General features: G+C 38.7%; 1 protein-coding gene across 4 annotated transcripts in view; it reads right to left on the bottom strand.

Moving 5' to 3' along the window:
• ZDHHC2 (zDHHC palmitoyltransferase 2) overlaps nucleotides 1-27,022 on the bottom strand; it is a 36,334-nt gene extending 9,312 nt beyond the window's left edge. The window contains exons 1-6 of one of the 4 annotated variants that reach the window (XM_080589566.1): nucleotides 26,198-27,022; nucleotides 11,987-12,013; nucleotides 8,774-8,868; nucleotides 5,911-6,031; nucleotides 4,900-4,969; nucleotides 3,569-3,601 (exon numbers count right to left, since the gene is read on the bottom strand). In XM_080589566.1, coding sequence (XP_080445692.1) covers nucleotides 3,569-3,601; nucleotides 4,900-4,969; nucleotides 5,911-6,031; nucleotides 8,774-8,868; nucleotides 11,987-12,013; nucleotides 26,198-26,294 — 443 coding nt within the window. In that variant the 5' untranslated portion in view covers nucleotides 26,295-27,022. Of the gene's footprint in view, nucleotides 1-3,568; nucleotides 3,602-4,899; nucleotides 4,970-5,910; nucleotides 6,032-8,773; nucleotides 8,869-11,986; nucleotides 12,014-21,448; nucleotides 21,833-21,978; nucleotides 22,294-26,197 lie in introns of those variants that run through there. The other 3 variants (XM_080589565.1, XM_080589567.1, XM_080589568.1) reach the window with 3 other exon arrangements.
• Nucleotides 27,023-27,957: the final 935 nt, after the last annotated feature.

The following is a 27,957-nucleotide window of genomic DNA, read 5'->3' as shown; positions in this document are numbered from 1 at the left end:
TGTTTTTTAATTTGTTTTTCGTGTTACAAAACATGCCATCTTGGATAAATATTAAATTTGGCATCACCACTTAAATAGAAAGAAGTAGGTAAGCATCTGTATCAACTACAATTAAGTAGGATTCACATGAGATTGTTCTAATTAGAAAAACCAGAAGACCTTTCTAAGCTCATCATGATTCTTATTGAAAAGTAATTTTACAGTTCTCCCCAGTGAAGTGTTTTTTTCATTACAGATGTCAAAATTAGCAACTCCATGATAAACTGCAAGCAATTCAGATTCACGGTTTCTATGATAACCCTGTTTACTCTCATGACATTTGCTTTATGACAGTCTTTATGACTTAGTTTAGTGTGAGAAAAAAAAACTATCACATGAAATGTTCTTCAGCCAAGATGAAATTTCTCGAATCAAAGATTTCATTCTCATTGTTCTTTTGCACTACTACATATGGTACACAAGTTAAAATAAGTTTTCGCAAACCATCCTGCTCCTCTCAGTTTTGACAAAGCCCCAGACTGAGGAGTTCACACTGGAAAAGGATATTTCATTAAAAGACTAACAAGAAAGTAAACAACAAGGGTTTGTAATTGTGCTATTTGAACATATAGTATCAAATTACAAAAAACAAGGAGAGTGGTTAAATATGAAGCGTAACATCTTGAGAAAGAATAAAATTGATAAAATACAGCTTGCTAAATAACCATCCTATTGCAGTGAAACATTTGTTCAAGAGACCATTTTAGGTTCCACTTGGATTATAGATAACATTTAGAATGCTTACTTTTAAAGTACAAAAAGAAGAGAGATCCTTCTCTCTCAAAAGTTAGTTTACTAAAATTACCAGGCAAAAAATATAAGATACAAGGCAACTCAGGTAAGAAAAAGAATCACAAAATGAAGGAGATGCTAAACTCTTCTTGGATGACTCAAAAGACAGAGGAGGAGGTACATTTCAAATGATTGCTAAGGTGTTCATAACGCACCTTGTTAGTATTAGAGTTGTTATATATAGGTCATATTTTTGGTGATGTCTCAAGCCATTCCATTCCTGCCTGAAGTTCCATCTATAGTATGAGTAGCAGGAGCACTTACAGAAATCACTAATGCTTTTATTTCCGCTTCACTTAGACCTTTTAGAGTAGCTAGAGGGCAATTAGCATTACATATGTCCACTTATCACGGCATTTCCATTACCGTGGAAGTGCAAGCCAAAATACAGCCTCCCTAAAAGTAGGTAACAGCTGACCTGGGGCAAGAACTTGACTTCCATCTTACTACCTCTCCTTCCAAATGCTTCACCCTACTTTCCCTAGGTTATTTTGACCCATCCCCTCTCCAGAAATCCTCCTCCAAGAAGACTATTCAAAGAGGAATTCCCATTACTGTCTTGCCGCTCTCCCTAAGCGTCACTTAGGTTCTTTTCCCCTTCTGCTCAGCAAACCTGCTTGCACCAAAAAATCTCAACAGAAAAAAAACAAAGCAGGATTTATGTTTTCAGGAAGGCCACAACCCACTCATTACAATGATTTGCACTCTTTTGATGAAAAACATTAAAAATAGAGTTCTTGCAAGATCTCCCAAAGAACCTTTAAAGACAGGTCTTTAAAGGAAACGATAATGTTTGCTCAGATTCAAACCCACACTAGCAGGAGAGAAGTTGGAAGTCATTGCTCTGTGTCTCTCTCATCAGAGACGCTAGAAAGCCACAGAATCAGCAAAGAAGAAATAACAAATGTTTATGTGCATCTAACTGCAAGTCTGGACACACATGAACTCTTTTTTTTTTCTCCTCCTTAAGAGGCTTCACAGAGAAAGAAAAAATTAATTGGTCTGAGTGTGTTGTTATCCTCACTTTGCAATTTCATCTATACATTACGCCAAACATCTCCTGCCATTTCCACAAAGTTAATGTTTTCAGGGTGAGTAAGGAACAGTGCATTTATCTGATCAACTTAGGAAAAGTCAAACAAGGCAATACCTCTTCTCCTAGCGTGTTTCTGTTACTTGGAATATAAAGGGATAATCCTCCATCAAGAAGTATTACAACATATCTACCTACTTCAGTTCTGCTTTTTCTTTCTGTACCCATTGCTTCTTAGGTTAAAACTAATCAGCAGTGTAAATTCTCCCTCAAACTGCGTATATCTACTGTGTTTGGATACAAATAGTCTGCCAGCAGGTAAAGTAAGCCAATAGTGTGGAAAGGAAAATGGAGTTTGTTTTTCTGAAAGTCTGTGCTCTAGGGAAATACCACATCACTGCCCCTTTACACGATTATGATTTGCTCAGCTTATGATTTGGTATTTGCTGCAATGGATTTTTATTCTGAAATAGAAATTTATCTGAAGTACATATTCTGCCTTAGGATAATACATGAAAATCTCAAAAAATGCCAAACAGGCCATAAAGCTTATGAGAAGCATGTATAATACCTAATAACAATACCAAGACTTTTCATTGATTTTTGTCAGGGTACAGAAAACAGCCTTTTTCTTACAGTTAAAAAATAATAATAAAAAAAACGTTCACCATTCAAGGGTTTTATCTGTTTGTTTTGCATTTTTAGAAATACTATCACCAAGCATCACCAAATAGCCCTACAGAAAAAAAAAACCCACGTAAGAAGTAACTGAATATTATATTGGTAAATATTTCTTTCTGTTTTATCTAACATACATCTGCAAAATAAAAAGGGATTATTAAATCATTCTGAATTATGCCAGAGTATCTAGTCAAGTCTAAGACAGACAGAAGGAAGCATCCATCCCTTCTTGGACAGGGGGAAGTCCCTTTTGCCCAGGAATTGGATTTAAGGTGGTCAGAACAGCTTAGAATTATCTTCCATTCAGTTTGTCCAACACAGGAGATGCTTCTTTTCTGTCTGCTTTCACATGGTGAAGAGCCATCTACTATCCAGTTCTCTTAACTTGCACCTTACTAAACATTTGTCTTTAATGATTTCTGTGAGACATCTGCCAAACCAAAATAAAATCAATTCCATATCCTGCCTACATACTGCTTCCAAGGGCTGCTGAGAAAGGCAGGAAGACAAAAACACTGCATAGGCCAATATGCAGCAAAAGGAGGAAGAGTGGAAGGGAAAGAGGAGAAAAAGCAAGAAAACAACCTGTCAAACTGACGAGCTAACAAGATGTTTCCAGCAAATCCACGCAAGCTGTCCTAGGAGCTCTACCTCCCAGGGCAGTAAGGGGAACAAGGCACAGCCCTTCCCTTGGTTTTCAACCTAGGGTCATACTTCATCATTCAATCCAAAGAAACCACAATATTCAAGGTCCATCAAGAAAAAATGCAATTCTTAATGGAATTGTTCTGATCAGAAATCTACCTCACCCTAATTATAGAAATAGCTAACTCAAAGTTCTACGAAAAACAGCATCTAAACTTCCTTTCAGATCTCACACCTAAGGAAAGAGGATATAAAGTAAACAATTCCAATTGTTCTGGAAGACCAGTAACTTTAGGAACAGTGAGGTATCACCTATGATCCCTAAAGAGTTTGTTTTACCAAATCAAAGCAGTACAAGAAAACAAATAGTTGACTCACCAAGGGCAATGATGATCCATTTTCAGAATGCATCTTTAAAAAAAAAAACAACAAATTTCCAAGCATCACAAAAGGCAAAAAGAAAAAAAAGCCAGAAACACAGCTGTGTCAGATTTAATCTACTTAACTAGAAATTACGAATTACCCATACATACTATTGGTTACCTAGTCTATTAAGCAAAGACTATAAAAATTAACATAATAGAGTTTACGTATAAGTGCCCAAGGGCTTAATGATGTAAGAAAATGCTATCTACAGTGTCAGCTTTAAGCACAAACATTTTAAGAACTTACCTGGTATGAAAAATCCAAAATATTTTTGCAATTAATCATTCTCCATTAATAAAACGTACAAGAAAATAGACGTAATTGAAGGAACTGAATTTTGATAATGTAAGAACAAAGTTAAGGTATTCTGGAAAGCATTAACTAATGTCATTCTGCAATTTTTACTTACATTTCATAGGATAACACAGGTAACCCTTTTTCTCTGCTATGCTTAAACGTAAGACCGTTCCTATGTTACATTGCAACTATTACTCTTTCAGTGCCTCTCCTGTTTTCGCTGCACAAAATGCTAAGTCTGCTCTGCCTCACAGTAGTGTAGCAAGATCTGATATGTAAGCAGCTGAAGAGTATTTGGAACAAGCTAAGGATAAATCAGTCTGAGGAAGCCCCTTCTCTTCAATTTAAATATCTAAATCAAGAGCAGAGAAGCACACAGACATACAAACTAATTGGAGAAAGGTCAGAGGGAGGAAAGCTGACAAAATAAGGTAATTGGACTTTGGGGGAATATGGAGGTGAGCTTCCTTTCACGTTACACAAACAAAAACTTTATGTTAGTGCTTCAGTTAGAAATGGCGGCTGCTTGGTTGTTTCCTTCTTTAAACAGAAATACCCTGCAAGTTATCCAATGAAAAATAGGATATTAAGTTTATTACCTCGGATAAGATGTAAGTGACATCATGATTAGATTGAGATGGGTAGGGATCTTTATTCAGATTCTAACAAAAGAAGCAAATTTTTGTTTATCAGCTACTTTTGGTTACATTCTTCAGGAAAGTTCTTTATTAATATTTATAATTTTCATAATTAAATAGTGTATAAGACCATGTAATCCAATTTGGCATCAAGAAATTCATTAAATGAATTAGAGTATGTTACACACTTCCTCAATAAGAAATAAATAAAAACTAAATCTGAAAAAAATCTAAGAAAAAAAAAAAAAGCTTCTCTGCCAAAACATTAAACCTGAAAAATAAGAGAATAAAAAAAAAAAAAGAAAGCTTCTGCATCAAGAAAACTACTCATTGAAAATATTTTCTTACTTGTCACACACAGAACAGTGATGGCAACGATCTGGTTTTACAAGATGGCATCTGTCACAGTATCTGATTGCTAAAGAAAAAAGTTGCAGGATTAGATCTCAACATACAGATACACATTTTGATTCCTGAAATCTGACCAGAAGTGTGCACTAGAAGCTCAGGTCAGCAGAGCTCCCAGGAAAGTGTTGCAGTGAGATCGGAAGCACTTGCAAACACTGAAGCATTCTTTATGCACTGCAATGCTGAATCTAGCAGAACAAACCCAGAATGCTCCATTTTTCCAGTCTTCTAATTGTGCTCATGGTTAGGGCTTTCTCCTCCAAAGCCAAGTCAGTGCTACACACCAACCACACCACCCCACAAAACTCTTCCTAGAACTGGGCCAGAAATCCTTTCAAGATTAGGCAACAAAAAAGCCTTTTTAAGCTATTATTCTAACAGCTCTAATTTACTGTATGAGATTAACTTTCACATTTGCTTAGCTAACAAGCATTCGCAAACTTACAGTATTATTAGGTTAAGACTAATTCTCAGTCTGGAAGAACTTTTGTCCTTGCTACGGAACAACCAGCAAGTAAAATAGTGATCGTTTCTTTCTGTGATCTCTCTAGCTATACACCACATTCAGATAATAATTTATTAATACTATTTTTCAATTATGCACTAAGAAATTAAATCTGTGCAAACAAAACTACATTTTCTCCTGCAGTTTGTTAGTATTATATGCTATTGTTTACCTTCAGTTTGCAAACATTTAGCAAGGCACTGTCCATCCACTGTAAAAATCAGAAATTGTACACAGCAATTTACTCTCCAACAGTGTTTTCATTGAATATGTGTAACTGCATAAAGTTACACGTATTCAATAAGTTAAGTTCTTGGGTTGCACTGCTGATTTATGAACTATGAAAAGAGATTCTTCCCTAAAATCCTTGAAAGACTTTGAATTAGTTTAGGCAGCCAAGTACATCAAGACACCTGCCTTCAGTGGTCTCCTGAACACCTATTTACCTCCAGACATTGTCCTCGTATAGATAGGAAGATCCTTGGCTGCCCGTCGTAAGACTTCTTGCTGGGATTCACCTCTAGGCTCCCTCTCTAGAGATTCCTTGTCTGAGTATGATAGATGAAACTGGAATAATTTTTAAAACCAAAGATAAGTTAGCAAATTGCAAGTTAAATAAGTACCTGTAGAGATGTAAAGAGAAACATTCATTACATAAAGATGGATTAGCAGCATATATGAGGTATTACAGCAAATAACTCACTGTTCCTCCTGTAACAACTCAGAGGGTAAGAAATTACTGAAAGAGATACATGCTATGCATTAAGTTGTCCAAATTTCTTACACTTTAAGATCCTCGGCAGCACAGCAACATAACCAACACTGTCACTGTTGCTTCTAGAAATGGGAAGGCACGGAAGTCCTTGGTATCACTACTGTCCTTGGTATCACTAGTGTTTATGTCTACAGAAAGGCTTAAGAGCTAGTCATTATAACATGAACTTTTTTCCTAAATGAAGGTGATGCATGTAAAGCTAAGAAAGCAGTCAGAAACACATAGGTAGGAACCCATTCTCACCTCCATAGAGAGGTGAGAGGCATCACTCCTCTTTCCTGATGGTTTCACAATCTTGCAGTATAAGCTAGAGGTTCACAGTCTAACCTGAGCTTCTCAGAAATTAACAAGCTTCTTTTATTTTTTCCCAGCAAGAACACACTCCTGTTGCTAACACCTGAATTGATTTATATTGGGTGACATAGGATTTCTTACTGTAGAAACTTGGTTCAGAATAACACTTTTTTAATGCTTCCTTTTTGAAAGCACGTAAAGCTATTCCTCCATCATTTTGTACCAGTTCTCAGAGTAGTCTGAAGTCTGCAAAGCCCTCCTGCCTGGGAAACCATCTTCTCTCCCACCTTCATGCAATACCCGCACATAGCTGGTACACACAGGCACAGAATGGCATGGTCTGACCTGAAGTAGTTAAGGTAGTATGGTATCATCTGTGTTTGAAGTGTTTCTCAGGACAACTATTTCTAGTATGGGAGGGATGGCTACAACACACTGAATTTCAGAATAAAAATGTTAAGCTAAAAATATTTTAAATGTCAAGCCAGAAAGTACTTTAATGCTTTTAATATGTGTAAAAAATTGAAATAAGCTCAAGTAGCATCATACATGCTGTGTGGTTTGCACAAGCTGCAGTATTCATGAGAACAAAATGCAAAAAGCTTTATCTGCTTTTTAGTCTTCTAATTAATATTTGCTATAGTTGACAGGTAAGTTGAAGTACATCCATTTACATTTACAAGCTTTATCCCATAAGCTGGAAGCCAAACAGTAACTTAACATCACAAAACATCCTAATTAATTTAAAAAATTATGCTCTAGCAGATTAGCAAAAAGACATGGGACAACAAAAGATGTCACTTACTGCCAGCAACATTGTGTAAATTCAAAGAACATGGAAACATCACACATCGCTTTCTATTAGCTAGCTTCACTACTTTCAATATGATATTTGAAGTGCTTTGCTAGCATCGTATGGTAGTTTTAGAATATCAGCATAATTACTGAAGACTTGTCAAAATGTTTTGGTAGTCTTTTTTAATCTTTTAGTCTTCTAATTATCACTACAGTCACCATATATTATATGCACATATTTTGCTATGTAATTACTAAATGAAGTAAGTTCTTAATTTATTTCCCTGCTACAGCTTGGGGCAAAGAGGAAAGACTGCAGCATGAAATTCAAGGAAGATGCCAATTACTTTGAATTATCGACTTGTCTTCACAATTACATATCTTTTTAGTGAATGAAAATTACCCAGAGAAGAACCTCCGCAAAACAGACAGTAGAAACCACAAGCTATTCATATCGTGTTGGCATGGTAATTATAAGAGATGAAGCTAGGACTCCATGCCAAAATAAGTATTGGCTTTGTGGGTATTTCAAAACTCCAAAGCAGTAGGATGCTTCCTCCTGGCCTGAGAGGTTTTGTTACACAGCACCTCCTGAGGAAGTTGGGGTGTCTGTACACAAACAGGATAAGGTGCCAAAAGCTTGTTTTGGTTGTACCAAGTTGCATGGGGAAGAATGTTAAGACTAGGAAGTTTTATTATCTTTTATTTTTTAACACATTAGAAAAGAATATAAAATTAAAACAAGAAGTACAAATAAAATCAACCACAAAGAACTAAAACCAATCACCTTGAGGCTATGTGATGTTGAATACAGTTTGTATCATAATGTTCTCCAAGACAACTGGATCCTTCTCATTTAACACTTCTGTACTAGCTGGACTTGGATCTAGGGTATATATCTACCTTTGACATCTATTCCATGCAGCTTTTCTACACTCTCCCCAGTATCAGCTTACCTGACTGCACACTCATACCACAACCAAGTTCCTTCATACCAAAACAGATGTGGAAGAAGCTTGAATTTAGGGGACAACTGACAGATGCTGACAGGCAACTCAACATACGTGTAAAACACGTGGAAATATTTTTCCCCATATAAAAATATACTTCCATGCAAAGATTTAATCTGCTAGTTCAAACAACACCAATTTTTTCAACTGAAGTTTTTTTTCTTTTTAACCATAAATTTCTTTTTAATCATAAATATTATTTAATTTTTAAAATTTAAGTATCTTTAAAATTTAGAAAAGGTGTAGCTTTTTTTTTTTGATTTGTCAGTTATGCTGTTTGCAATCTGACTTCTTCCTAATAAGAAGTGGCAACTACTAGCTGTATCTTTCTACACAGTGTAAAACTACATGAGATCAGAGCCTAAGCTACTCAAACACTACAAAAGCAGGCATTTGACTAGGCTATTTCAGAAATGAAAGTTAAGTTTATCTTACTTCTTTTGAAGGATTCATTGGTAGCGTAAAGATTGTTTTCCAATATGACCAGACGAACAGCATGAAAAATATGTGGTAAGCAACCAGGCACACAACTAAAATCAAAAAGGAACAGAATTAATACCAACAGACCAGCGATACTATAGTGCTTACAGACAGATACAGTACATGCCACAGGTATTTACTCTAACAGATGTAAATACAGAGGTTCTGCAAAAGCTCTGCAACAGAAATACTGCACTGCAACTTTACATGAGACAATACAGACTGCAGGCTACAAATACTATGAAAGTTTGAGGGGAACTGTTATTTGCTTATTTTCAAGCAAGCAGTCTCCCTTTTTGCATTTGTTAAAACCTATTTAACAGAACTTTCTCTGCATTTCAGTTTCATAAACCACGCAGAGAGACTGTTAGCCATGGAGAGAGAAAAAAAAAAGGAATTATAGTTACCTAACAATAAGGTGTTACAATACCTAAACAACCAAGTGAGAAGAGACTTTGTGTGCATATGATACCTGAATAATAACCATAACCAGTTAATTTGTTTTGCTATATTTTTAAGATGCAGGTTTTTAGAAACAGCCTTGCATCCCTCCAGGTTCTTTAAACTCAAGTGTTCACTGCTTTATATTCTTCACAGCCAGCAATATATTCATGGATTTTAATAGATGCCTTTTTCAACATTTAAGTTTTTTTTTTTTTTTTTTTTTTTTTAGAGAACACAGAATGTAACATGAACTTTTTCAAAGACCTGCCATGTATTGCTAGGTATTTCTGTTTAAAAGCTCTCACTGTACATACCAGTTAATATGTACATTACTGCAGGAAGCCATCAGTGATGCTAACAATTCACTACAGTGAATACTAAATCCAAAATCTGTGTCCCCTGATTTAATTGCCCTAGTTCACAAGGAGGAGTATTTCCTTAGGTTATTCCTCCTTGGGCACAGAATTGCCAAATAAAGGCCACCTAGGACCACAGCAGCACAAAATATTATTTCCCTGTTGTGCAGATGAATTCAGATTATAGAGACCTCAGAGTTGGTCAGAGATGCTACACCTGTCAAATATTCTTTATGCAGCTGCTGTAAACTTATAAGATTGTCAAAAAAAAGAAAACATCACAAAGGGAAACATGCACTTTCACTGCACAGTCTGAAATACTCTCCCCATATGGTTAGCCTGTGGTTTTTATACATGTATATATAAAGCTATTCAGTGCTAGAGAATTCGCCATAACACTTGGGATGGTGTGCAGAACTGCAGGAACAGTAGCCCAGAATGTTCTTGGCTTTTGTAATTTTGCCTCCAGAACAACTCTGAATAGATGTTTCTGGTACTGAAGTTTGTTTATTCAAAAAAAAAAAAGCATAACACAGTAAGTATTTATTCTTGTTCACTCGACAGTTAAAAAGGATATGAAACAAAAGCTAGCAAAATCTCATGATGCCATGTGTCACATCTATAAACTGAAAAAAAATATCTTATCAGTGTAAGTAAATGATAGACCTGGACCCCACATCAACCACAATATCCTGGATTACACTATCTTGCTATTGCAAAAGCTTCTGGCAGGTACAGTCCGCATTTTTAGTGAAGCATTTTTTAATCTATCTTTTAATCAATTCCAAGAAAAACTGATCTACTCATAGAAAATCAGTTTGTTTGTTTGTTTGTTTTTTTAACCAGCATATTCATGGCATAAAATGAGGGCAAGTCAGGGCATTATATCATTTTGGTACACCATGTATTTACCAATCTGTATCTGTATTTTATTACTGAGAGAAGATGAGTAACTGTGGTCAGTAAGACAAATAATTTTCCATATATAGGAAGAAAAAAACAGCCTAAAGAGATTATCCCTTTTAAGGTCTGCACAAGACCCAAGCTCCCTTCATTTGTTCTTGCACCTCAGTCCTCCAGCATGGCCAAGGCCCTGACCTGTCACATCTCCCAGGTCACCCAGCCACCAGTTTCCTTACACTGTGATGGAGCCCCATCTCACCCAGGTGCTGCCACAGAAATCCTTCTATTTTACACATTTCCTTTAAAAAAAAAAAAAAAAAAATAATAGTGTACCCCTCGTATGAAGGCAACCCACTTAAAAATAGCTAGAGTCACCTGGAAGGTTACAACACCCACTAATAGGGGGCAACAGGGGGGTGAGACACATCTGCCCAGTTGTCATCCCTGACAACACTTTGGGTAGAAGTACAGCAAGTATAGGGTATAGAAATACATAGTAAATTTCTTTTCTCCTGACTGGCTCACCGAGGTTTTGAACAGCTAAAAAAAAAAAAAAAATGGAAATTTAATAGTCATCAATGCCTTTTTCTGATTTGCTTTGTGAACAATGCCTACCGACACACTGAACTTTGTTCTTCCATGACAGAGCAGGAAGAAGCTGGAGCTGTTTCACAGCCTGCAGGTGTTGAAGCATGTGGGTATGCATACGCACTCCTGTGCTGGCCGTGTGGGCAAGATCACTGAACGGAAATGTGTTTTTCAAGCAAATATTTCTTAATTATCAAAATCTTTTACTAAGTGAGGGAGTCTCAAGTGACTTAAAAACTGCTGGGATGACACAAGTTTAAGTAGCACACCGTGTGCCTCCTAACCCTTATCCCCCTTCTCCATAAGCTTCACAGCCTCACTCTACAGTTCCAAATTGTGCTGTAGCTTTAAAATAGCATCTGGAAAAGCAATCTCAATATGTTAGTGCCTTTGGGTAGTGATAGCTAATCAGGCAGTTTTATTACCTTCTGGAAAGGTTATTTATCTAAAGGATTCTGTGTCTTCAAAGACATCGGCTAAAATGAAGCTGGAGAAAAAAAAAATCATCTCTCATTTAAGTATGCTGCACCCTGCACAACCACCCTGATCATTTTCAAAAGCCTTGGTTTTACAAGAGCTGTCCTTGTTATAAATAAATAAAAATTTGAATAAAAATAAAAAATAAAAACAGAATATAAGGATTGTTTTAGTTGACACTTCAGAAAGTCAGTAAAGGAGAGAAAGTCCTCATTTTTCTCATCTCTACTTTAAATGGTAAAAGCAATGTTCAGGATCAAGACAATAATAGAAGGAGCTGAGGAGCACACCAAATGCATTCATTTAAAATGCAACAGATCTGAATCTCAATTCTATTCATAAACTACTGTACTACCCTGGCATATGAATTCCACTTATAAACAGCAAATAAAAATCTTACCTTTTTCTCCAATGTTTGTCATTGTTACTGAAAAACGAGAAAAAAAGGAAAAATTATTTTTAAATAGCAAATGACGTAACTGAGTATTTTAAGCTTTTGTTTTTCAACCAAATAAGGAAGAGTAATTATCAAATGATACGAGTTTAAGACTATACACTATCAAGCTTTTATAGTGCAGCTGCGTACATTCATCACTGGAATAGGTAAAGAATTAAAATCAATGCCAATTGCTTATAAATGTTTCCAGCCCCCATTCCCAGGCTCAGATCCATAGAACTTTCTTTCATCTGAAGTTGCCAAAGTTTAGCCCAAGGAAACCACCTCTGAAGAACACTTATTTAACTGTGGAGCTTCAAGTTTTATTGTTTATACATGTTCTGCTCTTGAGGTGGAGGTGTCAGACCCCAGAACTGGTTTTGCCAGCTATACCCAGTGATACCTTAGATCTCCAAGGCATAAAAATAGACAAAAGTAGACCGCAACCAGAACGCTGCTCCCCTGTCTTGGGACCTCCCAATACAAGAAAGCTGCAAGTCCAGGGGAGAGCCACCAAACTGGTAGGGACTGGACCACCCATCCTCTGGGCAGAGGCTGCACGATCAGGTCTTGTTTAGCCTGGGGAAGGCAAAGTTGTGGGGGGACCCAACAGCAGCCTACCAGGACCTACAGGGAGGCATCAAGGAGGTGGAGCTGGGCTCTTCATAATGGTGCTTGGTGGGAGGACAAGAAATATTGGCCATAAATTAAAAGGAGGATTGGATTTGATACAAGGAAAGGCTTTTCCACCATGAGAAGAGTCCACCAGTGGAGCAAGTTGCCTAGAAAGGCTGTACGGTCTCCAGCTTTGGAGACTGGGTAACACTTCAAACAGCCTGGCCTGATCTCACACCTACCCTGCTTTGGGTTGGAATAGATGGGCTAAGGTCCCCTCAAACATAAATTATTCTGTAATTCTATAATTATAAAACAGGTCTATTAAAATGGGTATTTGACTCTAGATTGACTAAAATGAGCATCTACATAACCCGAGGGAAAATAGTAAATAACCACGTTTAACGAGTTTTTAGAAAAGTCGGAAAGACACCACAGAAGTTTCATATTATAATGAAAACTCTATTCCACCCTCAATTTTCAGGTTTAGCTAATTGCCAGCACAGTTTGACAAACTAGATATCAACCTAGACAAGAGCTAGAAAGAAGCTGAGGAAATATATACACACACGTGACTCTGAGGAGCAGAGATGCTGCAGTATCAGCACGCACAAAAACTGTGAAATTGTAAGCAGTCACCCGCCAGGAATAACCCAAAGACATCTTTAGAGTTGATGCATTAATTTAAGAGTGCTGGAGCTCTCAAGTTAGGGCAGAACAGCCAGTTCACAAATTCCAAATTTATTCCTCCACTCGGTATGACCAGGAAGGTATGCAGAATCCCTCTAGAGGAAAAATTCTGCTAGTCTTCTCCAAATAACTACTCTGCTAATTAAAAAGCCTTAGCAATGCATACAGTGCAGAAGCACTAATTTCAAATGAGTTTACTTATCTGACCTTGCACAATGATTGGTGGCACTTCTCCTCCTAACAAGGGCTTAGACCATTGTTGTGAAAGCGCTTGTCACCACCTTTCTCCCCATTAACTTTGGATAAAACGTTAATGTTTTTGAGACTTGTTTTCCAGTCACTGAATCAACATCAGACAAGCACGTTCTCTTCCTCCATACATCATCTTCTCTTAAGTAGCACATCTGATGGGGACCAACTGCAGTTATTGATTAAGGACAGAAGAGACTTCGAATGCTGATGGTCTGTCTGCTCGCAACAGAAACATTTCTATGTCTGCAAGTAAAGGACCGACACAACCGATAAATTCAAATTTAATAATCTGTTTTTCACTGCAGGCCTACAGCTTTCCAAAATTTCTGTGCACCTCCTGGAGCAGACACGCTCTTCAGAGCCTGCATCTGTTCAGGAGACAAGCTTTCCAGCTTTGCAGTATCTAGCTTGGAAGCCAAGTATTCCTGACAGGCAGCAGCTGCAGGTCCTGAAGGCTAAAACATTAGGTGCCCAAAGATGACTGAGAAACAATTTTATGGACATTCGTGTCATTTTAATCTCTTACCAATGGGCAAGAGAGTTATTTCATGCACTCCTGAGTCGCCACCGCCACGCAAGACTGAAGTAGAAGCACCACGTCTGAGAGCGGCCACCATCTCCAACCTCACCGCTCTTTTCCTCCACACATACGGCAATGGATGTTTACACAGAGCCTGACTGCACTGCTTAGCAAACATCCCCTCTGACTGCGCCACGGAGGAATATGCCAGCTATCCAATAACCCGCAGCTTCTCACAGGGTGAAGTATTACTCCTCCTGCTCAGGCCTTTTGTAAATCGCCTTTGACAAAGGCTCCCTGAAGGAAGTATAAAGATGGGGGAGAGTAACTGAAAGGTGACTGCTGGACAACGTGACCAGGGAGGAAATACGTTTTTCCTTCCCCCTAAATGAGACAGAATTAAACAACAGCAAAAAATAGTCCTTAGAAATCAAGCTTTCCCTTAAATTTCCTGTGAAAAGTAAACTTAATTTATTTGTTGAATGACCACGATACGAAGTCTTTCCCGGGTAACTACAAAATGCTTACAGTTCTAAAAATCATACTGTTTAAGTGCATGGAAAATCATTTTTTAAACAAGAAAAGTCTGACTAATTTGTAATTTGAACAAAAATGTTTGCTATTTTTCCCACTTTCCGAACAGCACCCTCAATATATTTATTAAAAATTAATTCCCTATTTTTCAGAAGATACAGCGATCTGCCTTTGCATTATTATTCAATAGTACTTGATTATATAGTCTTTTGTGAATCATTTATACCACTTTCTGGCGGTTTTCTCATCTCTTTTCCTAGGGGTTGTGTTAACTGCTGGTAATGCACAAAAAAGTAGGTCAGACCGCGCATTGTCATTAATAAATATCAGCTTAAATGCTGCACATTCACGTACTGGTAGTCAAATAGCATAGAAATAATAAGCATAGAAAGTACTTACATCTACAGTAACTAAAAATAAGCACCAAGGACACACCAGGACCAACTGTGAAGCAATTTTTACAGGTTTGGAGGAAACAGGCAAAGAGCCTTTGCAATAGCAATGGCATGGCAGCTTCCATATTTTCAGAGCCAGAGATAATTGTCAAAGCATGACCTGCCTCCAAGTAGACAGCACCAAGTCAGAGCTCTGCTCATCTGAGACGCCGTGGGGGCACGCTTCGTTAAGAATTAGCCTTCCGCTGCTGCACTGCCAGGATGCCATTTATGGTTCAGCACCAGACGACTCTCACGTAATTAGAGCCTCTCTGTTTCATTACACGGCTTACAGACAGTGCTCATCAGCATCAGGGAACAGGCTGGGACATACATGAGACTTTGGCCAACATAGATGCCGGTTTCCTGGGCCATCAGACACAGTACAGCACACTCATTAGTCTATGCCGCTGAATATATTGTCTGTGCTTGCAAAAAAAAACACATTAGACTGAGGACAGAGAGTTACGTTACACAACACAGGGTGAAAAAAAAAATAAAAATTTACCAGCAGAGTAAAAATTCATGATGGAGAGGACACCGTAAAAGCCTGGGGAATTCACCCTGTGCCAGCTGGTAGTCCTCATTACTGGGAGAAAGGCATTCAAGCATTAGGAATGCACCTTGATAGCCAAAGAGGTGCCAAAGTATCTCAAGACTGCCTGCTACGACTCCTTTATCACAAAACCAGAGCACAACTGAGGCTGGCAGGGCCCTCTGGAGCCTATATGCTCCAACCCCTGCTCCGGCAGGGCCACCCAGAGCTGGCTGCCAGGACCATGTCCAGGGGGCTTCTGAAGATCTCCAAGGAGGGAGAGTCCACAGCCCCTCTGGGCAGCCTGTGCAGCAACAACTCATTGTTGCAAAATAACTCATTTGTAAAAGGTTAACCCACAAGTGCTCCTTTGACTCTGCAAAGTCAATTCGTGCTGGATCAGACCTTACTTCAGCTTAGAAGTGGACTTCCCATTTCTTGAACTAGGGCTCATTTTCTCTAGAAATCTTTATTCTCACTTACCCATGGAAAAATTAAGTAGGCATCTGTCTCCAGATAGCCTGAGACATAGCAAGACACATTACTAGCACAGAACTCCAAAGTGATCTCAGAGGATAAAATTAATGTAAAAAAAAATAAAAAATAAAAATTTGCACCAGTTTTCCAGCGTTAAATCTTCCTTGATTTCTAAACCCAAAATCAAAGTTCCTGAGCAGTGAATGTAATGGATGAATAATAATAATAATAATAAAAGACTGGAGAAAGCAATGAATCTTTAAAAGCTTTAATGGAAGCGAATATACAAAATCTTGCTTCCACATTTGATGTACATCTTTAAAATATTTAAAACTTTGGAATGGGAATATCAGATAGATCTAATTTTGAGACTCTGCAGCCACATCTATAAATAGTTGTTTCTCTCAAACTTGTATATAATTTAACATCCTGGATCCGATTCACAAAACTAAGTATGTATTTCATCTTTATAACGCATTTGAAGCTGTAAAACACTGATATATAGATGCAGTTTAACTCTCTGCACACATAAAAGTGTTTTACTGTTGTGACAAGTATTCTATCCTTATATGCAATAGTCCTTTACAAATAATAATAATAATAAAAAAAATCAGTGCTATAATACAAACTGCCACTTTGCTAGGCAGAGCAGTGAATTGCATTGATTCAGAATGACAAAGAGGAGACTTGGGACACTGCTTCATTTAAGACCAAAAGCAACAAACTATTCCTGGGAGACATAAGGTTAGCGTAGTCCTCAATAATGCACACATTTGGATTTGACAGTATTTGCGAATGTGTCAGTAAATTCATTTGAACCCCTAGTACTGTGCCCATTGAACTACATCAGTGCTCCCCTACCAACAGCAAGCTACCATCTGACATCCTTTCAGGTAGGGTCACAACAAAACCATTGCTTGCAAACTGAGTGTGCCCCAAAACTGATCTAATCTTTCATCTTTACAAACTTCTTATTCACTTCCCATGTCAGAGGGACTATCTTTAAACTACTCCTAAATTTGTATGATCAGACCCTTTTTAGCAAAGAAAGAGCACACCCCGACGAACACATCTATACAAGCTGCTATATATCAAGCAATGCTAACTCAATTTCAGAAGCGGAGCTTTCTTTGAAATTCTGAGAAAGAAATCAAATGAAATTTGGGAAATGCACAGGAATTCCTGCTGGCTAAAATTCAGAAGCCAATTTTACTTCAGCTGTGAGGTTTTAAGCTTTCCTAAAAGCAACCAGAGATCAGAAGAGAAAAAATGTGGCATCTGCAAAACCTGGCATAAATACATATACAATTATGCTTTGACCAAAATCCATTGCTATCTTAGCAGCCAACGTACAGACAGCAGTGTTACAACATATGTGTATTTCTGTAGTGAAATGTAAGCTGTAGTTGATTACAAGACGTGAGCGATGAGTACCAGGAATCCTTTGATCCATTTGGAAAACATATGGAGCAAAGAGCTCAAACCCAGATGACCAAATCTTGGGCCCCCACTTTTTCCTTTGCTATGCACACGGTCTATCAGCTTCTATCTCAACGTGTTCTGATCCCTGATCACACTGTGCCATGTCTCCAGGGCACACATTAATTCTGCCTCTAAATTGTGATGAATTAAGCAGCTTTTTATCCCGCTATAACTCCATTCCACTGTCACTGCATTGAATCAAAACCCTCCGTTCAGCGCTAACCAATCTGATCCTCCAGCAAAACTCTTTTACGCCCATTAACATCTTTAGCAACTGGGTGTCACATCGCATTTCTCTGTTCTGCACTGAAGGTAGTGGTGGGCAGCTCACAGTTGCACATTCATACAAAATACAAGGATGTGGTTTATGAGCTCTCCTGACTGGATGGTGAATGTCTTGTTGCCTCCCCCTTCAACTGTGCTGAAGTCACTCACACTTTCTCAGATCAGCCAGACCACTCCTCAGGTGGGAACATTTCCTTCCTCTCTCTTCACTGAAGTAGTCAGAAAAATGCTCATTGCTCATTTCCAGGTTCCACAGCAGGTCTATCCTCCTTCTTTAAAGTTACAAATTCAAGTTGTATTTTAGGACACGATTCCCTGAGCAAGAGTATTATCCTTCAAATTAAAATTGGTGACAAGTAAAAATGAATTAAAACTGTACATATGAAACCAATTTGTACTTTATTGGACAACCATTTCATCAGCACGGTTAAAATTGTCACCATCTGTCCCAGCACTGTCAAATGTTCAGGTTTTCCTTCTCATAAATAACTTCAAACCATGAATTGGTAGGAAAAATAAATAAATCTCAATATGCAAGATTGTCAAGAACATTTCTGACAAATAGCTGTCAGAAACAACACAAATATCTACTGGTTCTGCCTTACCCAAAGCAGCGGATAATGGAGTGGATAATTATTTGAAGCCCCTTATAGTTCTACTAACCCAAATTAGAGATGCACCTAAAGAGGAAAACATAAGAAAAATTATTTTCTTTGCATATGCAGAATTTACTGGATCCAAAATGCATTTTCTGAGTACGGACACATGGATGAAGAGGATGGGAGAACACTGCATTTGCAGTTCATGTTGTTGTTCCAAATACCTTATGTTGAAATTTCAGTAGCTTCACTACTAAAGTGCAACATAATCATTGTGCATTGTTAGTGTTTTCTACTCTTTTTAGAATGTATCACTCTTTATGAAATTTTGGAAGGCTTACAAATGCAGAATATAAAAACAATGGAAAAAAAAAAAGTATGTTTAAAAACCTCTCTAGTTTTATATTTATGCATCCACAGCTACTGTGAGAACAATTGGCAGGAATTAGAAAAGCATGAGATCCCAACACACTCTTCCACCTAGTAGATATATTTTAACTGAACATCATTTTGATTTCACTTTATCTCCAGATGTGAGGATTTGGGGTCACGCCAAAGCCTCTAAATTATTTTTATGGAAGAATATATCTTATTTTCAAATATTATTGACCTTAGAGATACAAAGCAATTTGACAAGAGTTGTGGGATCTCATACAAAACTTCATCTGATTTAACCAAAGGCTACAATTAATCAGAGATTATATGTTTGAGAAATCCTGAATTAAAATCTACCCTCTACAGCATGCAGCCCTTTCCTTTCTGGGAGAGTTTTCAATCAGTCCTATGAATCACTCCACTTCTAGCAACAAGGAACAATTACAATTTCAAAGAGCAGGATGCTTGCAAGCCCAGAAGCACTGTGAAATGCCACAAAATATTTTTATACCAGAGAATTTAGAAAAAAAAGTTCTGTTTTACTTAAGCACACTGCAGATCCTAGAAACAAGTCTATCCACACTATCTAGGAAAAATTAGACATTGCTGTTAAAAAAAAAAAGTTTCCAGTCCAATGCATGTTCCCTTCTACATGCGTTAGTGTTTAGTCCAGCCCTTCAGAGATGACTTTACATCCTGCTCCCAAAGCAACATCCAAAGACACAGCAAGCAGCAGTGTTGTCCTTTAGGTTTGTAAAAAATAACATTTCTCATATACTGTAAAGGTGCTGTTCCCATATTAGAGATTCTTTGAAAACAAATGTATTTTACAACATTTCCAGCTTCGCAGTTTTTAAAAATTGACTCGTCTCATTTAAATCTAGTATTCTATAAGCAGCAGGAAGAGGACAACCATTGACTGAAAAGCCTTGAATGCCTTCTCCTTTATCTTAAAGGTTAAAGATGTGCAAGCACTTAGCTGAATCCACTAACTAAAGAGGCAGAACTCTAAGCGTGGTAATACCACAGGTAAAAGTTGTGGTTCCTTTTCTCTCCCCCCTGCCTTTTTTTGTTATTGTTTCTAAAGCTTGAATCATTTTTCCTGATTTCTAAAACGTTGCTCAATACCATAACTGCTCAATACCATAACTGCTAAGTTTTAAGGATGAAAGAGAACACCTCAGGGAACTTCCTTCTTTTTTTCAATGTAAGCTCCCTCCTACAACACTTGGTCAAAACTGCAAAAACACCCAGAACACTACAACTGAAACTCTCATTACTAAAAGCTCAAAGAAACCATTTACATCAGAACTGTGCAACGCTGCTTGCTAAATCCTACTGCACAACGGTTAACATTGTTTGCTGTACATTGTCTTGTCATCAGCATCCCTGACAGCCAGTCGCAACAAAATCAGCAATTACACACATCCCCTGAGCAGGCAGCGCCGCAGGAATAAAAGATGAGCGGAGCAGACAGGCTGGCTTCAAAGCACTGAAACGCTTACAGCCTTTTCCTGCTGCTGGCTTTCGTTCTCAGAGTTGTTAGCTATTCCTTCTGTTGTTTACACTAAATATTCATTAGTAAGACAAGACATAAGTTTGCTTTATCTTAATATGCCAAAAATGAGGAAAAACATCCAGATATAGATAAAAGATGGAATTAAGGCAAGTCGTGGGCAACTGTTATGCTGAATTCATAAGCTGGTAAGCCGGGAGGAATGTGGGTAGAGGGAAATGACAAGAAAATTTTAAAAGCCACCTTTGTTCACAGACAGGGCTTCAGCACCGGTAGTTTTAGCAGAGTCCCAAGAGTCCCTCTCCCTTTCTTCCTATCACAGGCCTTTTGCTCTGAGGGGTTCTCAAGGACTTACAGTGCCATAGTTTACAGGAAGTTTCAAGCCTGCTATTACCCTAAGAGGCCTTATGAAATGCTTTCAGGTACACTACAACTCTTTCTTCCTCTGTTTGGTAGACTTACATAGAAAAAAGCATACAGCAGATCACTCAAATAGCAGTGCCCACATCAAGCCTCCTTTGTTGTGTACATATCAAGGGGCTGTGTACATTAGGACAGACATTAACTATATGGTCACTCACTCCTGCAGCATCCTTGCCCTCCTTGCATCAGCCTACAGCTCCCCTCAGCCACCTCTCCCCACAGCTTCCCACACAATGCTCTGCAGGGAGACACTTCGCTCCTCCTCTCACCAGGACACAGCACTCAAATCCCACTTTCTAGCTGAAGAGCAGCACTTAACACATCTGAATGCTGTTAGTGAAATATATATATATATCAACTACACCATACCAAGTCTTGATACCTCCCTCCAAAACAGAGGTGCTAAGCCAGGGAATCATGTCTGGCTTAATGCCTCAACAGTTCAGCCAGGCATCTGTACAACAAAAACCTTCCCATCACATTCTTCTGTTAGAAAAAAATATCCAGAATTAGTTACCAGACTGCTGAGATTTTCCACATGAACAGCCGAAGTCTGGCAAAGTTATACGGGCGTATAAATGCACTGAATGAGCTTGATGAGGGTATTTCCCCACCACCACCACCACCACCACCACCACGATCCCTGAACAGATGCTTGGCAGCTACTCAGTGCTCACTGTGATCCCCACCTAGAGCAAAGGGGTAAAGGAGATGCAGCGGACAGTTTGTGTTCCCAGCATCATAACACCGCTCACGAAACACCTGGATTTAAACGAACACCATGAAACATCTAAACATCATGACGCATCTAAAATTTAAAGATTGTTTCCTGCAGGATAAACACCCACAGAAACTGGAATCGATTCAAGAGAGCCCAGCTGGCTTGCCATTTAATTAACCCTTCTGGCTTGACCCCCCCCAGCTGAACCAAACACCCAGCTCTCCCCAGGTGCGTGGCCACCCGCCTGCTGCCCAGGGCCAGAAGCAGGGGCAGCGGGCATCCTTTGGGTGCCCCAAACCCCACCCCGGAGAGCTGCCCTGCCCCGTGGTCCTCCTGCTCCCAACTCGGGGGGCACCACTTCACCCCTTCACGCTTCCGCCTCGGTCGCCAGAAGCCAAATTTAGGCACACGACGCTTCCCCGACCCCCTTCGCGGCGCAAGCCGCGGGCTGGCTACAACCGGCGGCCGCCCCCTGCCCCCCCCCCCGGCGGCACTCACGCAGGCAGAGCTGGGTGACATAGGCGTAGTAGGACCAGCACAGGATGCTGGAGATGAAGAGCACGGGCACCCAGTAGAGCAGCCGCTGGCAGCGCCGCCGCACGCCGCCCCAGCCGCCCGCCGACCCGGCCGCCGCCGCTGTCCCCGCTGCTGCCGCTGGTGGCGGCGCCGCCGCCATCTTCCCGCACCTCATCCCGGCCGCGCACTCCGCGCCCCGCGTCCCGGCCGCGCATCCCCGCCCCGCCGGGGTCCCTCCTTCTCCTCCCTTCTCTCCTTCTCCTCCCTTCCCTCCTTTCCTCCGAGCTCCTCCCACAGCGGGCCGGCACAAGGGGCGGCTCTGCCCGCCCCCCTCTACCGGGCCGAGGCTGGCCGGGCCCCTGCTGCCTCAGGCGGTGGGATGGGACACAAGTGTGTTGGTCGTGTGAGGCTAGGGGGGGTCTTCTGGTTTTCTCCCAGTCCCTCCACTTTTATTTTATTTTCCACCCAAGGATGGTGATATTTAACCTCCCTTGAAAATGGTTTAAAAACACTCGCACAAAAAATAAAAAAGTGCTGCCTCGTGTGCAATGTTTCGTAGCGACCCTTAAAACATGACACACAATTAAACAACGAGCAGCAAGCATGGCAGGTTGCTGTGTCACAGCGAGCAGGAGGCTGTCAGAGACCTGGGCGTCCTGGTTGGCAGGGGATGATGGCCTGCGGCCTGCTGACTCACTCCTTCCCAAAGATGCTTTACGTTACGGGCATAGTAATCAAACACTTGTGAAACGTCCTAGTAAATCCACATTGCCTTACGGTATGCGCGCCCAAGTCGTGGCTGAATTATCGTGCCAGAATTAGAAATGCTGAGAACAGTGCGACGTGCTTCTGCAATTTGCTGGAATCTCCCAGAGCACTGGCAATGCAGTAGGTGTAAAAGAGGTGGCTGAATAAAATGTATTCAGATTTGGAAAAAAGGTTCATATAATATCCCACATAGGAGCCCATGCATGTAGCAAAGTGATCACAGTACAGCTGCCATTGATTAGATTAGGAACAGGCTGCAAGACAGAAAAAAATAGATGAAATATGACAAAAACAGCATAGGTGAGCTGCCAGGCTCCAAAATATGAATATGAGTAGTTAGCATATTTATTAAAGGTACTGAAAAGGTAGTTGGCCATATAGCTGTGGTATTTTTATGCAATGCAAAACTGCATGCTCCTCATTGTTACAAGATGAGGCTGAGGAATTTGAGTTACCCTTGGTAAACTGGGTGACTGAGCAATGCAGAATTACATACTGAGAGGGAAGCATACAACTATAAAATATGCCAAGGCAGGAAGTTATCTTTACCTATTCAAGAGAAAGACTTGTGTATCACTGTGAATGGCTCAGTGAAACCATCTTGTCCCTGTACAGATATTATAAAAGAAATGAACAAAATATTATGCCATGGAAAGACTGGAATATAATAATTCATGAAAGTGCTCTGTGTCATAAAATTATGGTATGGAATTTGCTTAAAATAACTTCTAGAGTTTGATATACATTGCAGTGGGGCAATCTAAAACATGAAAGGGAGAGAACAAATTACATTGAAAATGTAGAGATAGCGAAAGGTACAGAAAAACTAGATTTGATATTCTTACGTACTGTATTTCATAAAACAAGAGGAAAGGGACCAAAATCAACATGATATAGACAATAAAACCATTTTATTTCACTTAACTAATTTTACTGTAATTAAATATGCAAGTCATTGCTGAGGCCAAAATTTTAGTAGAACATTTAAAGGATTTGACTTTAGTATGCTTAATGAAAATATCCATGGTTATTCAAAACAGATCTTAAAAGAATAAGGAGCAAAGTTACCACTGCTTGAAGACATACCTCATGCTTTACTGGCAAAAGCTAAAAGAAATGAAGGCAATTTAATCCCGTTGATGGCTTTTCACACACATACTTGGAAGTAAGTGACAGGGATCTCTCTTGGAAAAGGCAGCTGTGTGTTGTGTTTTTCTAGGGAATAGCTGCTGGAAACTGTATGCATAAGTTGGAATAAGTTTTTGTATTGTACCCAGGGGCTATGGAAAGCTTCTTAATACTATCACTATTTTGTATATATTATGTGTTATTTTACCAATCACCATACATACATTGTATGTTTGACCTAATTCTCTAATGTTCCAATATCTGTCTCTTTGTCCCCTCATGTTTATGAAGGGTACAGGAAAAAAGGAACAGCTCTCTAAGTGTTCAGATGGCACCTGCCATGCTGCTGTATGTATGCCAGTAAAGCAGTTCTCATGACATTAGAATTCTTCCGTAAACCATTTTAAAATGCCGTATAGGATACAGGACAGACAACAACACATGCCAGGGAAAGATGCTAAATAGAGAACACTATGTAACATAGTAATTCATTCTTTACGATAATAGTAGTTATACAAAACTAAGTATATAGAGAGGTGGCAGGTTGCCATAGATGCGGGAACAAAAAGACGAAGTGTTACAAAGACCTCAAATTACATCATACAATTTCTGGTTAGAGGAATGTTATTGCCCCTTCACGGAAATGGACTTCTGTAGTTTGGCTTTCTAACTTTTTTAATGGCCAGTACCATTCTCCTCTTGCTGCTCAGATTCTAAAAAAATTGGGATTTCACTGTTTAGTATAATTATTAACATAGCTATTATTGTAATATAGTGTTTACTAGAGATGCAAAATCATGGTCATTCTGGTTCAACGCTAGTCATCTTTATGTCCTAGCACGCAGTAAAAAAACTAAAAGATACTCCTGTGCAAGTCTGGGGGGCTCCATTTCATTGAGAGCACCACTTTTAGATGAAGAATTACATCGTAGTTGTTGTTGCTGATATGAAAGTTCCTTAATATGCAAATTATTGTCAGATCATGCTGCATTTCTACAATGTCCATTGCGTATGGATAGCTATTCAGAGCATTGGGGTGCATTTAGGAAGTGACAAAATGTACTAGGACTTCTGATCTTAGCAAGTCATCCAGCTAGAGCAAACCGTAGTAGAAGGTATGCGGACATCTAATGGAATTACACAGGCATCTTGAATGTATTTTAAGATGTGATAAGCAGTTTCTGATAATCAACCTTGTAAAGTAAAAGCAGCAAAATAGAAGGAAATGTTAAGCATATCAATCTCGTGAACTACTTAATGTCAAATAATAATTAATAATTAAATAATTAATGTCAATAATCAACCTTGTAAAGTAAAAGTAGCAAAATAGAAGGAAATGTCAAGCAAAGGAGAATGTTTAATATATGGCGGAGAGAAACAATCTGTTATTGATAATTTGGCATAAAAAGCCTCCTCAAAGCTCAGTTTTGTACCAGTTTGAATGGTCATAAAATTTTGAAACAATAAGAATAAAAAAAAACCAAGATGAACCACAAAAGAAAATAACTTGAAGAACAGCAATTATGTAAGTTGATAGTGTTCTCCTTAATGTATATGTGATTTAAATACCGGAGTACTGCAGTGAGAGACCATTTATCAGGCTTAGATTGGGAATTACTTCAGCATTCATTTAGTTTCCTGAGGATTTAATACCCAAGGCTGACCATAGGCGTTCACATTTACAGCCCACTCACGAGTTACAATAAGTAGCTGGAAATACAACATGTGTATCCAGCTCATTACATTTCAGCTATAAAATTCCCCTGAACTCTTAAGACTACCATTACAACAACTGAGTGTGAAATAACAAGACTTCATATTATGAGCTCCTTTTAACGTCACAGATTTACTGAATGCTAAAATCATTTGAAAGTGATAAAGCATTGTTCTTCATACAGTCTCATAATAACTTTAATTTGATTTTAAGTGAGGTATTTTAGAAAAATAATGTTTATTTGGTCAATTAAAAACTCCTGAACTAGGTATATACAGAATACAGTGAGTGCTAAATAAACATACATGAAAAATACTCTTATATTTTTTTTTCATAGAATCTGACCAGGAATTTATGGCTTATAGACTATGAACATCTTCTCCTCTGTGTAAACAATCCACTATGAATCGTTTCTCCATCACCAGTTGTCCCACACATGAAGTAGAACAGGAAGAGGAGGAGGGACAACAGGACAGGAGGATAACTATTTGCCTTCACACCAGTGCAATACACGGACAAGAAGGTAGAAGCAGGAATCTGCATCAACACAGACACCCAGACAAGCTGACAGACATTGCTAATTAGACAAACCAGTGGCTCTGCAGGGATGTTCTTCAACCTTCACAACAGGCAATGTGCTGTTTGCTTCTCTCCAGTGTTTGGGAGATGGAGCGCTCTTGCTGCACATAGAAAGAAATCTCTCTGCAATGTCTCCTTCCTAAGAAACCAATTAGAAAATGCATGTTGCATCCCAGCTGGACTCAAGTACCATCTGCCTACAGTTCGTGGTTCTCAGCTGCATAAGAAAAACCACTTGGTAGCCACTCCTGTCTTAACTATTCTAGCCATAGGACGTGTTTTAATTGAACCACTGGCCCACAGGTATTCACCCTCTTCCTCCTCCTTCACCCTATTTAGGTACTTAATAAATTACAACTGTTTGCATACTAAACCTAACTGTTGCTGTAAGCTTTATTTATATTCTTTTTCACTTTCCAGCGTGTGGAAATTTGCCCGGTTCTCCACGGGAGAGGCTCATTTAGCTAGTTTTCAAGTAATGAAATCTTTCCTGGTGATTTCCTGATTGCTGCAGATATAATACTGTATTTGCAGAGTCTGCCCTCAGGGATGTTGTTCAAAGCTGTATTTAGGCTTATTATCCACCCACTCTTCTGTCACTTTCAGCAGTAATTTTTTCAATGTGTTGTTTATCCCCCAAACATATTAATCACTCAGGGCTGACCTGTTACGCAGTGTAGTTCGTTTGCTGATTTTAAATGGTTTGCAGTATTTCTGGACATTGTGCAATTCTCTGTGTGCATTTGTTAAAGAGCATATGTGGCTCTGCAGAGATTTGAATACCTGAAATGTGATATTTTTTTTCCTTACAGCACCACCTCTCTTGAATTGAGGTTGTAGCTTCTAATTCAGGGTTACAATGAAATGACTTCATTCTTTCCAACCAGAAAATACAACCTCAGGCATATCACCTAAACTGCTTAATGGTAAAATCAGTTATTAAAAAAACATGGCTAATAGCTATAGCTGTTTAAAAAGGAGAAGGATTATAAATCTATTTTTCAGAAGGAAACTGTAAATAAAAAGTTTGCAATGGATGCTATGAAACAGGAGCTGGAAAAGTTCTTCTGTAATGATGTTATGATGTTCATTTCATTTATTTTTTAAATTAGGGTGAATGTATAAGTAGGTACCTCAGCTCTGTGTACTTTCTCTCTCAAAAAAACAACAAAAAAACAGGAGTAATAACTTGTTTCCTTATATTGAATAAATAGCAACTTATTACTAAAACTTAAATGTTGAATAAGTTCCTGTTTATATACATGTTTATATATACAGATTAGGTATTTTATATTACAATTTTTCAACTGGTTACTAATATTCTTATGGAACTTTTCTAGTTAACAGTGAGGTTCTGTAGGAGGAATTTATAAGTCGAGGTAGTGGTAAAAAATAACATTACCCATTCAAGATTAAGGCATGCTCCATGTATTTAATTGCCTTTTTGTGTGTAAGAACTTAATATATCCAAGGGCACCATCTGCTGACAGGTTCAGGGTGCCGAACAAATGCTTTCATGGATTTTCAGATATTGGGAAAAAATACTATGCATTCAGACCTCACATATATTAGAAAATATATTAACTTTGGCTTGATTTTAAGGGGCGTTCAGACTTGATACTGCTATAGTCTTTTTTCAGACTGATTTTTGGAATAGTCAGATTTTGGTCTGATTTTTCTAATTCTGCAAGTATTAGCCTGGAGTTCTTTTACCAGAAACTGTTTCGAATGTGTCCCCAGAGGGACAAGAGAGCACGATGAATCATTACTTT

The sequence above is a fragment of the Anser brachyrhynchus genome, assembly GCF_964034855.1.
Source record: "Anser brachyrhynchus genome assembly, chromosome: 4".
Classification (NCBI taxonomy): Eukaryota; Metazoa; Chordata; class Aves; order Anseriformes; family Anatidae; genus Anser; species Anser brachyrhynchus.
The sequence above is the reverse complement of the archived record's forward strand: the minus strand, read 5'-3'. Positions and strand labels throughout refer to the sequence as shown.